Source organism: Eriocheir sinensis, chromosome 18 (assembly GCF_024679095.1).
Source record: "Eriocheir sinensis breed Jianghai 21 chromosome 18, ASM2467909v1, whole genome shotgun sequence".
Lineage (NCBI taxonomy): Eukaryota > Metazoa > Arthropoda > Malacostraca > Decapoda > Varunidae > Eriocheir > Eriocheir sinensis.
Window position 1 is genome coordinate 5,328,255 of NC_066526.1, and position 16,177 is coordinate 5,344,431.

A 16,177-nucleotide genomic window follows, 5' to 3' on the forward strand; every position below is an offset into this window, starting at 1 on the left:
GAAAGACTAGTTACTTTAATACATTATTAGGCATGAAATAACAGATAGACTTTTCCCTGTATAACAATTTTTGAGATAAAATAACTAGTGCAAGCCATTTACATTTCCTTCTTGCCCCAACAACAAAAAGATGACAAAAAAAAAGCCCGCTACTCGCCATTCCCATAATAGATAACAGTAAAGAGTAGCCAAAAGAGAGGTCAATTTCAAGTGGAGAGGTGCCCCGATACACTCCTCTTGAAAGAGTTCAAGTCACAGGCAGGAGGAAATATAGATGAAGAAAGGCTGTTCAAAAGTTTACCAGTCAAGAGGATGAAAGAATGGAGATGCTGGTTAACTCTTGCATAAGGGGTTTGGACAGTATAGGGATGAGCATGAGTAGAAAGTCGTGTGCAGCAGGGCCACGGGAGGGGGGAGGCATGCAGTTAGCAAGTTCAGAAGAGCAGTTACGAAAGTATTGATAGAAGGAGATGCAAAATGGCGTGAATTTAGGAGGTAGAAGACTATCAGTAAGAGGAGGAGAGCTGATGAGACGAAGAGCCTTAGACTCCACTCTGTCCAGGAGAGCTGTGTGAGTGAGCCCCCCCCACCCCCACCCACCCACCCACGTGAAATGCATACTCCAAATGAGAGCAGACAAGGCCCCTATAAATGGAAAGCATCTGTTCAGGGGAGAAAACTGGCAGAGACGATACAGAACGCCCAACCTCGAGGAAGCTGATTTAGTAAGAGAGGATATGTGAAGTTTCCAGTTGAGATTTTGAGCTAAGGATAGACCGAGGATATTTAGTGTTGAAGAATGAGAGGCAACAATACATTGCAAGCTGTCTTGTGATTCAGCACTAATTGCAACATTCATTACTTCACCACAGTGAAGGCTTTACCATAGGGATTCAACTTACTTCAAATCTATTTAAGCAATTTAGTAAAACTTATCTTCCTTGGGTAGAAAAAATGTAAACACCTGTGCCAGGCTACAATGCAGCTTTAGCCACTAACAAAGCAACCCAACCAAACAACATTACTTCACCTAAACAATGATCTGACCCCCCCTCAAACAGTAGCCCCTTTCACACCCAGAAAAATATACTTAGCAGCCAAACAAACACAACATTACCTCACTGGTGAATATGTCATCATGGCTGGAGGAGAGGACATCCTCCCCCACTGGTGTGGTGGCTGATGTGGTGTTCCTGCCTACAGTTCTGCCATGCTCAACATCCCTCTCCCTCACATGCTCTCTACCTGCCCTGTCTGACCGGCCTCCTACGATCATCATGGCTGCTATTTTCTGGAAGGGTAAAAAAATACTGATAACTTCTTAGCAAAAAATCTGCTTGCATTTCTACCTCAGAAATGGGTTCAGGAAATATTTAATCCTCCTGGAATTTCAATAATTAATGATTATATTTTTTGTGCAAGTAAAGGGAAGTTAAACTGTGGTAACCTGGATATCACACTAGCCTAGCCCTGTGTCTCAAGGTATTGAGTTCTCAATACACAGACTCAAGAGATGTTGTGATGGAGATGAGTGCCAACACAATGCACATGCTCTCAACTTTATCTTTACCTCTCTATTGCCTCTATATGCTCATCAACATTAATCCAATCATTTATTCTAAACCTGGTAAACCATTCATTGATGCCAAGAAGCTCTCTCACAGGACTTGGTCTTGTGCTAGAAGCATTAGCTCTACGTTCTTCAAACAATTGTTAGCTTTTACACAGATAATTCCCTCGGTGACACTGCTGCCTGACATTTCTTTTTCTTTACTCCTCATTTTTCAGGTTCAATTTCTATTATGGTTTTTGACTGTGACCTGTTTCATATAAAGATTCAACTTGCCATTTGTGTACTTTGTTTTTCTTCTTTGTTTTTTTTTAATATTCTATAGATCATTGATTCAGTCATTCCATTCTTGGCCCTTAGATCTGCTACACTTTTTCCACTTTCTCAGTACATTACCATTTTTTCCTGAATCTTTAAGGTAATTAACTTTCTCATTCTGTTTCACCAGCTCATGGGTGAAGCTGTATGCACAATAACTGCAAAATAGAAAGTGTTTTCATTGCTAAATGCACAAACAACTGTCACAAGTCATATCAAATTGAAGGAAACAATCTAACAGAGCTTTCAGAAGGAAAAGATTTGGATGCACAGTTCTGAACTACTTCAAAATTACATAAACACAATGACAAGGTTACCTCACCAGATCGTTCAGAAAGGAAAGATCATTGTCATAACCTCTAATTACCGGGCAGTAAAAGGTTTTACCACCCTCTATAAAAAGAATCTCAGCCTTGGAGAAAGATTGAAGAGACAACTTGCTAAAGCTGGAGGATGGACAAAAGAGAGGAAACATGATTGTGGAGAACAAAATTATTCAAGGCTTGTAAATCCTAAGTTGGAACAACTATTTGGGGGTTCTACTATAAATATAAGGGTGCATTCATGGCAGCTATGTTTGCCATGCAGAGTCGACCTTCTAAAATAAAGTTTTCTGTGGTGCTGGCCATTTTTTATTAGAATCCTTTCATTGCATAAATGGTTAGTAGGTACTTGACCTAAAAGAAGGGATATAAGCAATCATTTCAATCACATCTGCTCTAAACGTTTTATGGGGGGCCTTCATCCTTCCCATGGCAGTCGGCCGGTGGAGTCCTGCTGTCATAACAATTCTCTTACAGTTAAGTTTGAAATCAAGGTTACGTCATCCAGTAATGCAACTGGCGCTACCATAAACATGTCTGTACCACAACAGGCTGGGACGGACTACCAGGCCCCACCAAGAAAACCTACTAGCACCATAGGCCAAACATAAAAAAAGTGATAATACCCCTTCCCAACCATCAAAACTCGCCAGACACCCACTACTCCCTTGCAGCACACATCTTCCCCCAGACAGCAACCCCGGCCTCTGCCTACTTACTGATGTTGTCACATGAATTCCTGGTTCTTTAATTACCTCCATACTTTATTACACCCTCCATAAATGTGGGAATGTGAAAATAATGCTTCCCACAACCCTAAAGTCCCCACTTGCACTGCTAAATAGATTTCTTATCTAGATTTCTTACCTAGATGGGGAGAACCCTAGCTAGAATCAAGTGACGCCACCAACCAAGACAGCAAGTAGAGAGTCCTTTAGATGATCTGATGGTTGGCTGATGCGGCATCACCAAGACCACACAAACCACTGCCATAATACTCTTGAGCAAGTGGCAAGACAATGCAGTCAGGTTGGCAATCCCGAGTCGAGACCACAGCACAGGACACAATTTTACAATTCAAAGTGATACTCAACAACCCAAAGTCAATCAAAATCATACAAAATTTGACCAAGAGAAGTATCGAGATGTCGTTTAAAAGCATTAACAGAATTCACTACGACAATTGATTCAGGTAAATTATTCCAAATGCTAATGACCCGCACTGAGAAGAAACGAGCTTGAACATCAGTTGTAACGAGGAACAAAAAGCTTGAAGGAGTGGCCTCTTGTGGCTCTGTTATGATTTCTAACAAAAAGGTGACCTAGATTAGGACAAAACCCTTTCATAATGTTGAACACCATAATAAGATCAGCTCTGATCAACCTTCCTTTAACGGAGTAAAGACTCAATCTAGCGAGACGTTCACTATACGGCAGATCATGAATACCAACAATTTTCTTAGGCCACCTCCTCTGAGCATTTTCTAAAAGCCTACTGTCACCTGGATAACCAGTGAACCAAACCACAGAGGCAAAATCCAAGATAGGGCGAATATGAGTGATGAAAACTGCCTTCATGAAATCAGGAGATCTGCAAAGTGAAATCAGGAGATCTGCAAAGTCAGGAGATCTGCAAAGCCTCCCTTACAACATGACCATCTCGCCAGTGCCGTGCATCCTGCCAGCACAAGGACACACGCCATCCTGCGGGGCTCGGAGGGCGTGCTTACCTAGGTCATGGCAGGCGGGGGGCGGGGGCTGCCAGGGGAGCAACAAGTGGCTGACAGGACTCCTTATCTTGGGACACTGCCTCAGCAAATTCAGAAAACCACTGGCGGGTATCACGGCGCGCACGAGGACTGGCACAGTGCACACCCAGGCTCAGGGCACCCCAGGCCGCCCAGTGCTCGCTCAGTGCCCGGTGGTGACGCCTGCCGAGGGCCAGATGACAGGCGTCACGTGTGGGTGTGGCGAGAGTCAGGGCAGGGCAGGGCGAGGGTTTGTTTACACGCGCCAGGCCGGACAACCCGCCGCCAGGGCTGCCACGCCGAGGCTGGGGCTGACAGACCAAAGTCCATACTTGCCAGTGGCCACATTTCTAAACATTTCCGTCCCCAAGGACACATATTTGACAAGGTTTTCGCAGGAATTGCAGGCATTTAAGAACATAAGAACGTAAGGAATCTGCAAGAGCCCATTTCGCCTATACAAGGCAGCTCCTGTAATCCTAACCCCACCTTACCTCACTATCCATGAATTTATCCAACCTCTTCTTGAATGCACCTATGGTATTGGCATCCACTACATGACTGCCAAGTCTGTTCCATTCATCCACCAGTGTGTGACCCGGGTGCCAGTGTGACCCCCTTCACAGGGCCGTACCATGGTGGTCTGGGGGTCTCTTCTAATAGGTCCACATTCTAAGAAAGTCAAAACGAAAAAGTGGGACGAAAATTCCCAGTTTTTCGTTTAGACAGCAGGAAAATGAACCAAAAAAAGATCAGTTTTTCAAATTTCCAACCCCCAGCTGATTTGCCTGGCTTCGCTCGCCACTCGCGCAACAAAGGTCAACATTTAGTGGAAAAAAGACACCCACCTTTTACAGCTCTGGGTCCGGCACGTCTTCAGTACCATGAACCTAAAACAACACTCATGAGAACCCGATTCATCTGCTTTTCGGCCTTTGGAAATTTGATGTGGGAGGCGGAAGCGTCGAATACGGACCAGTCCAAGTTATAAGAACCAATTCCAAAGTCCAGCTCTGCGAGATTTTGTGCTCCCAAACTAAGTACCAACTAACGACGACAACAGACATCGTGTAACCTATAGTAGTTGATGTTCGCAGGGAAGACAACATATTCAGTCTTCAGCGATTCTCTGTGTTTAGTATCAGGTGCCCTCTAAGGTTATGTTTACCGTAGACGCTTACAATGAAACGGTTTTGGACTGTGGAATAAGCGCTCAGAACAAATGTACCAGATTTTGTTACTACTGTATTTATAATTTTGCACTCTACAATGCTCGTGGTAGGCAAATTTAAACTGATCGAGGTGTGATTGGAGTCTAGGAAACATTGATTCATTTCCATTTTTCACTAATCACAGCTAAAACTAATATCAGAAGACATCCCAAACGTACATCACGTAGGGTAAAATACTGAATCCGACAATTTGCTTCTATAAAGGAAAACACTACACTGAGCGGCCTGACGCGACGAATAAAACAAAGATTGAAGGGTGAAAAGGTTCCCTAGAAAAGGCCTGGGGAAAGAAAAAGTGGGAAAGTAAGGGATTGAGTTTCTTTTTATAGGGTGTGCAGTGAAGAAATGTGGGATTAAACAGAACCAGGAGTGTACGTGCAAAGTGATGATAGATTTCTATTTATTATAATTCATTAATAGGCATATGCGGTTCAGGTAAGTATATGATATTGTTTAGGAAAAGAGCCTGCACTAGGGACCCATACGTTCAACAGTATAGGGAATCTACCAGGAGGGGTGTTCACAGCGTTCATCATAAGAGGCGTCGAGTAATATAAACACGGCTTGCTGTGTCCGTAGAGTTTACCCCGTCACCACGGGTAGCGAATGCTCCCCCCGTAACACATTCTTTTTTCTTGTGGCCATAGAACAAACAGTAGTAATCTGATGGAAATGTGGAGGAAAAGCTTTGTTGATCAGTTTTCAGGTGCTGAATATGGCAGGAACTTTCCCGAGACTATGTTGGAGCATATTGATTTTGTATACAGTAGCAATAAGGAATTTGCTACGTAGGCTAAAAGCTATTGAAAACCTTGAGTAGGAAAATGTAATGCTGTTTGTTACTGCGAGCATTTGGAGGAATGGCGGCTACTACTTACTACTACACTACTACTACTACTACTACTACTACTACTACTACTACTACTACTGCTACAACTGCTACTACTACTACTACTACTACTACTACTACTACTACTACTACTACTACTACTACTACTAATAATGATAATAATAATAATAATAATAATAATAATAATAATAATAATAATAATAATAATAATAATAATAATAATAATAATAATAATAATAATAATAATAATAATAATAATAATAATAATAATAATAATAATAATAATAATAATAATAATAATAATAATAATAATAATAATAATAATAATAATAATAATAATAATAATAATAATAATAATAATAATAATAATAATAATAATAATAATAATAATAATAATAATAATAATTATAGTAATTATTATAATTATAATTATTATAATACTTATAATATTAATAATAATAATAATAATAATAATAATAATAATAATAATAATAATAATAATAATAATAATAATAATAATAACAATAATATTAATAATAATAATAAGTCTACTACTACTACTACTACTACTACTACTACTACTACTACTACTACCACTACTACTACTACTACTAGTTCTACTACTACTACTACTACTACTACTACTACTACTACTACTACTACTACTGCTACTACTACTGATGCTGCTAATACTACTACTACTACTATTACTACTAATAATAATAATGATAATAATAATAATAATAATAATAATAATAATAATAATAATAATAATAATAATAATAATAATAATAATAATAATAATAATAATAATAATAATAATAATAATAATAATAATAATTTATAATAATAACAATAATAATAATATGATAACAACTCAGGAACAAACCTTTGAAAAGTCAAGTTATGCCAAAAAGTATGACCAAATTAGGGAGAGGAGTCTCAGCTTAGCAAGGCTGGGAAGTTTAGACCCAATAGGGGCCTCACGAAGGAGGGACAAATTTCTTGTGCCAATTTTTCAATATTTATCTTATTTGTAATCGCATGAGAAAGCAACTGCCTTTATTCAGTACGGTCTGCTCTCATGAGGCCGCTTTTCCTTATACATTACCAAAAATACCATTTTAATCTATTTGATACATTTTATTCAACAATTTTATATGAAATGATATTGTAATGGTAAATAAAAAAACTGATTAATGATAATTAATGAAAAAAATAACTTTGGTCCTGCCGTTCACCAATGAATTAAGACTGAGGATATCAGGTTATTTTAAAGCTCTCCTTGCTACACGCCGTTCATCCCGTTTTCTATCTCCACCTGTTGAATTTGGAGTTGTCAGAAAGCTACAGACTCATATTTCACGGCGAACTGAGTTTCTGCACCACGAACCCCCTAAAAATGGACGGGGAAAGCCTTAATATGCATGAAATAATCAGGAAAGCGAGAGTGGTGTCCGGCAGGTATTAGGGGAACGTAAATTAAAACAGGCACAAGTCGGCTTCGCGTGGCTACCTGAGAGAGGCAGGTAAGGGGAGGGAGCTGGGAACTTAGGAAGGAAGGAGTCATCCCAGCACACACCCTCCTCGTCTGCTGACTCCTCCTCCCCGGCCTCAGTACCGTTTTCACTCTCCTGCCAGCGAGGTGTCTGTAGCGTGGGGCTCTCCAGGACCTTTACCACACTCGGCCAGCCGCCCTCCCTGCCTCGCTTCCCTGCTCCTGTCCCTCGCCCGGTGAAGATGTGGTTGCTGTGGTGACACAGGAAGGGACAGACCTTAAACCATGCTCAGGTGGGCCCCAGAAACCTTGAGATAGTCGTGGAGGTGGAGCACGAGTGGGTGGATGTTCCTGTTGTGTGTGTGTGTGTGTGTGTGTGTGTGTGTGTGTGTGTGAAGATGCGATACGTGAGACTATGTTCTTTGTAAGGTGTTTTAGTAATGTGACAGTAAGTTTTTTGTGTGTATGTGTGTGTGTGTTTGAGGAGAGAGAGAGAGATTTTAGACATACATACAGACATACAGACAGTTAAAAGACAGATGCAAATAACCAGACACCTGGACGCACAGATAAACACACACACACACACACACACGTCAGTTGCGTAAGACGAGCCGCTTTCACGAACAGGTAACTTGGCAGACTCAGTAACTCAATCACTCTCCCAATTGCCTTTCAGGAGGGAATATGCTCCTCGTGTGTGTGTGTGTGTGTGTGTGTGTGTGTGTGTGTGTGTGTGTGTGTGTGTGTGTGTGTGTGTGTGTGTGTGTGTGTGTGTGTGTGTGTTCCGCCATGCCATTCACACAGACATTAACCTCCACTGCTACCCTGGGAATGTCAATACAACACTTCGTTAGTCTGCCTCATCGTGTGTGTGCGTGTGTGTGCGTGTGTGTGTGGCCGGAAAACCCCCAGTCACCTTATATTTCCTCCTAGTCTGGCATCCTCGAGGAGCAGAACAGGTGTAGCGAGAGCTTAAAACATGAATACAGGCGACGTTTATATCTAAGGTTCTGCCGTGTTGGAATGTTGTGGCTTGGCGGGGCGTGCGATATCTATGGAGGCTGTTAGGATGGAGAAAAATTTGGCGTGTCTCCTTGTCTCCTCCCCGTTGTTGTATGTGTCGGCACGTCTCCCATAACTAGCGAGGGAGAATTATTAATGGCTGGCAGGTGTATCAAGTGGCTAGAACAACTTGGCACACGAACGCGAACGCTCCTAAATTGATGAAGCGCGATAGCTGGTAATAAAAGAGGAATAAAAATAAATGGATAAGCGATTGAATGAGACAGTAAACGAAGGAAGGAATGGTGGAGTTAATAGATAAATAAAGGAATGAACGAAGGGAACACTAAACATATTGATGAAGGGCGACAATTGATACTACAGAGGAATTTACATGAATTAATTAGCGTTTAAATGAAGCAACAAATGAGTGAAGGAATAAATTTAGGAATAGATAAATGAATAGATTAGTGGATGGCGAAACATAATATTAATGAAGAGCGACGACTGATTATAAAAGAGATTTAGATGAATGGATAAACGTTTGAAAATAAATGAACGAAGGGATGGATTAACGAAGAGATATATGGATCAATGAATGGATGAAGATACAACTCGGTTCATATAATTTCGTGTGGGTGAGTTTGTGAGTCGTACCGCTGGGAGTGAGATGAATACTACAAATAAAAGAGGGAATGAACTGATGAATAAATAGATGAAGGGAAGAATGAATGGATGAAAGCTACGATTCAGTTCATAGGAATTTTTGTATGAGTGTGAGAGGCATGGCGGTGAGGATGAAACAAAAACTATAAATGAAAGAAAGACTGGACTGATAAATACATAGGTGAAAAATTAATGAAGGGATGACTGAAGATACAACATTGTTCATATCATTTCCTGTGTGAGTGCGGGACATGCTTGTGAAGGCGAGATGAAGATAATAAGTGCAGGAAGGAATGGACTTGTGAATAGATGAAGAAACGAATGAAAGGATAAAAGATACAAGACTCGTCCATATTGTTCTTGTGTGTGAGTATGTGGGAGCATGCCTGTGGGAGTGAGGAAGATGAAAAGTGAAGGGAGGAATGGCTTTTGCAATAAATGAAGGAAACAATGGCTCGATGAATAGAAAGACGAATGAATTAATGAATGGATGACTAGAAATATAACACCATTCATAGTATTTCTTGTATGAGTGTGAAGAGCATGCCAGTGAGAGTGAAATGAAGATGACAGGTAAATAAGGAATGACTTTGGGAATAACTGTAGGAGGAGAATGGACTGATGAGTAGATGAATAGCATGAATGGAAGATACAAAACAGCTCATAGGATTTCTTTGTGTTGCTGTAAAGGGCATGCCAAGGAGGGTGAGATGTATCGTCCTCCCTGCGTGGCTTGCCAACCCGCCGGCGTGAGTGAAAGTTTACAGGTTTGGGAAGGTACGGCCACTATTTATAAGCCTTTCGCCTATATTTTTTGGTTAGTTTATTACGGCGGGTTAGGGCGAGGGGAGTGAGTGAATGAGTGAGTGAGGCTGTGATGGGTCTCTGGATTTGCTAATGGATGAAGATGATTGTTGCCAGGTCTGTATTTTTAGGATGAAGATAACGACTACTACTACTACTACTACTACTACTACTACTACTACTACTACAACTACTACTACTACTATTACCTATGCTACTGCTACTACTACTACTACTACTACTACTACTACTACTACTACTACTACTACTACTACTACTACTGCTGCTGCTGCTGCTGGGTTCTTCCATGTAACTGTTCCGTTGCATCTTCCCACTTTCCCTTCTCTTTGGGGTCGTGATAGTGGCCGTCCTTGCTCTTCCCTTCCCTTTCCTTTCCCACCAGTTTTTTCTCTCTCTCTCTCTCTCTCTGTCCGTTTCCTCGTCGGTGCACGTCTTTGTCGCCTCGTCATCGGGGGCGAACTATTGAGTGTTATGCAGCTCGGGACGCCTTTGTCTGTCCACTCGTGTTCTCTTTATGTTTATCCAAGAGTTATTTTTTTGGCGAGTATATGTGTGTGTGTGTGTGTGTGTGTGTGTGTGTGTGTGTGTGTGTGTGTGTGTGTGTGTGGGGGGGAGGGGGGTGTGTGTGTGTGTGTGTGTGTGTGTGTGTGTGTGTGTGTGTGTGTGTGTGTGTGTGTGTGTGTGTGTGTCGGTCTTTGTCCAGCACAGGGTCAAAGAGGATGGAAAATGTTGCCTCATAGTTCGGATTGGTAGATGCCTTTAGCCTTCATTTCATCTTCCCTCCTCCCCTTCCTCCTCCTCCTTCCAGCCTCCCCCCGCACGCTCTTCCGGCCGCAGGTCAGCTCAGGGGGCCGAGGTCAGAACTGAGGGCGAGGTCGCTGAGGAAGTCGAGCGATGCAACCCACTCACGGAACTGGAAAACAAAATCCCGTTCTCCAATCCGATGAGTTCTGAAAAGATTCGAAACAGCGCTATTTTTCTTCTGTTCTCTGCTCTCGCTCCTTTTGTTTTTCCTTGCTATACTTTCATTCATTTTGTTTTTCTTATTCTCTCTTTTCTTTTTCTTTTTCCTTCTTTCTTTTCCCTTCTTTCTTTTTCCTTCTTTCTTTTTCCTTTTTCCTTATTCTTTTTTTCTTTTTCCTTTTTCTTTTTTCTTTTTCCTTTTTCTTTTTCCTTTTTCTTTTTTCTTTTTTCTTTTTCCTTTTTTTCTTTTTCCTTTTTTCTTTTATCTTTTTCCTTTTTCCTTTTTTTTCTTTTCCCTTTTTTCTTTTTCCTTTTTCCTTTTTTCCTTTTTTCTTTTTTCTTTTTTCTTTTTTCTTTTTCCTTTTTCCTTTCTTCTTCTTCTTTTTCTTCTTCGTCTTCGTTTTCTTTTTCTTTGTTTTCTTTTCTTCTTCTTCTTCTTCTTCTTCTTCTTCTTCTTCTTCTTCTTCTTCTTCTTCTTCTTTTTCTTCTTCTTCTTCTTCTTCTTCTTCTTTTTCTTATTTTTCTTCTTTTTCTTCTTCTTCTTCTTCTTCATCTTCTTCTACTTCGTCCACCATCACCATCATCATTATCACCATTCTTCATGTTGTTATTGAGCCACATTTCCGAGATAGTTACCACACACAATTATCACACAATTATCTTCATTTCTTCACTCCGTCTGTAAAATCCATATCGTAATCTCAATCATCATTACCACCATCATTATTATCATTATTATCACTCATTCCTTTTATTTTTCATTGCCTTACTCTCCTTTCTTGCTTCTCATTAACTCCCCAAAACTTTCTGAAGTAAATTAACCTGCAGGAAAAGATATACTAAAGGCGAACATGATTAGAACAAGAAATCGTAGCACATGAATAACTAAAGGGAAGAAAAATATATACTAATGGTGGAGATAATCATGCCAGGAAAGAGTAATCTAGTATCGTTAACTGTCATACTTTCTTAGTGGTTTTACATACCGAGGTAATTAGTCTTCTGTAGCACGTGAGACACCTGCAAGGAATGAGCTGCCGGCCTCTTGCAGTCTCCTTACTTTCTTACGATCTTATAGTAAAAAGTTGAATTTCTTATTATCTCTTGTCATTTTGTCATAGCGGTTTTACATATCTAGGTATTTATAGTCTTCAGTAACCTCTAAGCTAACTGCAAGGAATGAGCTACCGGCCTCTTGCAGTCTCCTTACGTTCTTACGATCTTATAGTAAAAAAGTTGAATTTCTTATCATCATTCTTATCGTTGACTGTCATTCTGTCGTAGTGGTTTTACATATTTAAGTCTTTAGTCTTCTGTAACTTCTAAGCCAACTACCGGTCTCTTGCAGTCTCCTTATATACTTACGATCCAAGAATAAAAAGTTGAATTTCTCATAATCATTCATATCGTTAACTGTCATTCTGTCTTAGTGGTTTTAAATATTCAAGTCTTTAGTCTTTGTAACTTCTAAACCAACAGCAAGGAAAGAGCTAACGGGCTTTTGCAGTCTATTTATAAGGAAGATGAAGAGAAAGAACGAAACAAGGAGAGGAAAAGGAAAGCAAGGAAAACAATGAAAATTAATAAGAACAGAGTAAGAGATGAGGAAAAAAGATAAAGACAAGAATAAAAGTAAGAGATGGAGGGAGGAAGCTTGTTGGAGGGTGAAGGGAAGGGAAGGGCTGAGGAGGAAGGGTGGGAGAGAGGAAAAGAGAGAGATACGACGGGGAAAGTTAAATTTCTTATTATACCAAGAAAACGTAACCAATTAACGTCAACTGTCATGGAGGTTTAGGTCTTATTTACGTAGGATTTCCGTTAATCCTTCCCCATTAGGCTCGTACCCCTTATAAGCCGACCTGTCTACCTTCCCCTTCAGCCCCACGCGTCACGGCCCCCCACACCTGACGCCCCGCCTGACAGGTGTATACACGGAAGGGGCTAAAGATAGGTGTTTACGTTAAGAACTGTAGCGCACTCATCAGAGAGGAACGAAAACGAGAATATGATAATGTGAGAGACGGTAAAAGGAGTGATGTTAAAGTGTTTGTAAATGAGTCATGCGTACAGTTTTTTTGTTTTTTTGCGTGTGTTAAGTAAGCTATCATCGCCTTTATCTTCGTCATCATCATCATCATCATCATCTTCATCATCATCACAGCTGTTGAAGTCATGTCGTATCCAAAATATATACCAGTTCTCATGTAATATAGCAATACTTATCCATCTTCTCCTTCATCTTCATCTTCATTTTCATCATCTTCTTCATCTTCATCTTCTTCTTCTTCTTCTTCTTCTTTTTCTTCTTCTTCTTCATCTTCATCTTCATCTTTATTTTCTTCATCATCTTCTTCTTCTTCTTTTTCTTTTTCTTTTTCTTTTTCTTTTTCTTTTTCTTTTTCTTTTTCTTTTTCTTTTTCTTTTTCTTTTTCTTCTTCTTCTTCTTCTTCTTCTTCTTCATCTTTATTTCCTTCTTCATCATCTTCATCTTCTTCTTCTTCTTCTTCTTCTTCTTCTTCTTCTTCTTCTTCTTCTTCTTCTTCTTCTTCATCTCCATCTTAATCTTCATCTTCATCTTCTTCATCTTCATCTTCATCTTCCTCTTCTTCTTCTTTTACTTCTTCCACCATCACCATCACCACCATCGTCATCGAAATTCCTCCCGTTCTTATTGCGTCATTTCCAAGATAATTACCCGATCACGCAATTATCTTCCTTCCCTCACTCCGTCTGTAAAATCTATATCATATTCCCAGCCATTATTATCACTATCAATATTATCATTACTTGTACTCTTTTATCGTCATTCTTCCTGTCAATATGGTGCAGTTTGAGAGAGAGAAAGAAAACAAACTCCCACATGTGTTTCCGTTCCTCCCACACCGCTTCCTCTCTTTTTGTTCTTTTTGTATGGAGTCTTGATCGCTATCCTGCCGCAGTCCCTCTCTCTCTCCCGCCTTACCGCCCTTCCTCCTCCTCCACCAGACAGTATGATATGTAACCCTGGGACCGCATTCTCACTCCTCTGTCGCAATCTTCGTGACTGACTCTCTCTCTCTCTCTCTCTCTCTCTCTCTCTCTCTCTCTCTCTCTCTCTCTCTCTGGCTCGCTCGCTCGCTCGCTCGTTCGCTCGCTCTCTTGCCTTTTAATATTCTAATGAGTTGTTTGCAAGTGTGTGAAGCGAGGGAATGTAGAGGAGGGCTTGTTTATTTTTTCCGAAGAGAGAGAGAGAGAGAGAGAGAGAGAGAGAGAGAGAGGATAAAATTAAGTTGACCAATGCAGGGAGTAGCTGAATGCATGCAAGGGAGAAGAGAGGAAGATGATGAGGAGGAGAGGAGAAAGAACGAAACAAGGAAGGGAAACGAAGGCAAAGAAAACAGAGTGAAAAATAATAAAAGAAGATAATTATAAGAGATGAGGAAAAAGATAAAGGCAAGAATTAATGGAGAGAGGGAGGGAGGAAACTTGTTGGAGGAGGGAGAAGTGAAGGGGAAGAAGGGAGGAAGGGAGGGAGGGAGGGAGGAAGAGAGAGAGATACGACTGGGAAAGCAGGTAAAGGAAGGTATAAATACAGGTGTACCTCTCCTCCTCCCCTTCCTCGTCCTCTTCCTCTTCTTCCTCCTCCTCCATGCAGCTCCCTTTTTATGTTGCTCCTTTCTAATTTCTTCATGTAATTCCTTCCCTCCTTTCACATAACTTCAAATGCTCCTCTAAGACCTCCTGCCCGCGTGCACTTAACCTAATAGCGTGTTTACTTTATTATCTTAGCTTGACTCTGTGCTGCCGCTGTTGCTTTCATTCCCTTTAATTCAATTTCTGTTTTTTCACCGGTTTTGCTGTCTCGCCAGTCCCACCGTAGCATAAAACGAACCTAACTATAAGCTGTTTCGTTACGTATATTTATCCTTTCACTTATCTTCAGTTTTGCTTCTCTGCCCTTCTCCGATGCTGTTGTTTTCATTGTTTTCCTCTCATTTTTGTTACTTTCACCGCTGTTCCCTTCCCACAGTCCCACCGTAGCTTAAAACGAACCTAACCATAAGCTATTTCTTTACGTATATTTATCCTTTCACTTATCTTCTGTTTTGCTTCTCTGCTGTTGTTTTCATTGTTTTCCTCTCATTTTTGTTACTTTCACCGCTGTTCCCTTCCCACAGTCCCACCGTAGCTTAAAACGAACCTAACCATAAGCTATTTCTTTACGTATAATCATCCTTTCACTTATCTTCTGTTTTGCTTCTCTGTCCTTCTCTGCTGTTGTTTTTTTTTGCTTTTCCTTTAATTTTTGTTACTTTCACCCCTGTTGCCTTCCCACAGTCCCACCGCGGCTTAGACATACCTTACCATTATCCTCTTTTCACGCATTCTTTATCTAACAGGACGGAGATGAGCGCCGCCGCCATGCGCAGCTATAGCATATGCTCCCAACTTTACCTTTACCCAATAGCTATTCCACTAATATCTTCAACGTTGCTTCTGACCTCCTATGTTGCTGTTTTTTTCATTATTTTTCCCTTCATTTCTGTTGCTTTCACTCCTGTTACTTTTCTGTCAATCCCAGTGCAACCAAAGAGCTTTGAACTGACTTTACCATTTTTTTTCCCACGTACACTCTACCTAACAATCATTTCACTTCGTATCTTCCATTTTGCTTCTGTGCGGTTTCTCTTGCTGTAGTTTTCATTGTTTTTTTTTCTTTCATTGCTGTTGCTTTCTTGTCAGTCTCACCGCACCGCCAAAGCCTAAAACTTGCCCAATCCCAACCTTTTCTTTTTCTTTTTATTCAAGTACACTCTACCTTACAACCAGTTCTTTTCCTATTGTTTCGTTTGCTTTACTTCTTCGTTTCTGTTGCTTTCTGTGTTGTTCCTTTCCTGTCAGTCCCGTATGAGCCGCAGAGCTTGTAACTTACGTAACCATAAACTATTGAACTATTTTTTTCAGTTAAACTTTGCCTAACAACCAGTTCACCCCGATTCCTCAGTTTGATTTCTGTGCCGCCTCGTTGCTGTTCCTTTCATTGCTTTCCCTCCATATTTGTTGATTCCATCGCTGTAGCAACCCTAGAGCTTACATCTCACCGAACGTGCACCTGACCAAAGCCCAGCCCCCCCACTTCTCAAGGAAAAAAAACAATAATTTGAATAAAAAGCCCAAAAATCACTGCTCCTTTAAAAAG

General features: G+C 40.5%; 1 protein-coding gene across 1 annotated transcript in view; it reads left to right on the forward strand.

The window, feature by feature from the left end:
• Window positions 1-7,344: 7,344 nt before the first annotated feature.
• Window positions 7,345-16,177, forward strand: part of LOC127000251 (polypeptide N-acetylgalactosaminyltransferase 13-like) — a 45,756-nt gene continuing 36,923 nt past the window's right edge. Inside the window, exon 1 of the mRNA XM_050863699.1 lies at window positions 7,345-7,832. Coding sequence (XP_050719656.1) covers window positions 7,825-7,832 — 8 coding nt within the window. The 5' untranslated portion in view covers window positions 7,345-7,824. The remainder of the gene's footprint in view (window positions 7,833-16,177) is intronic.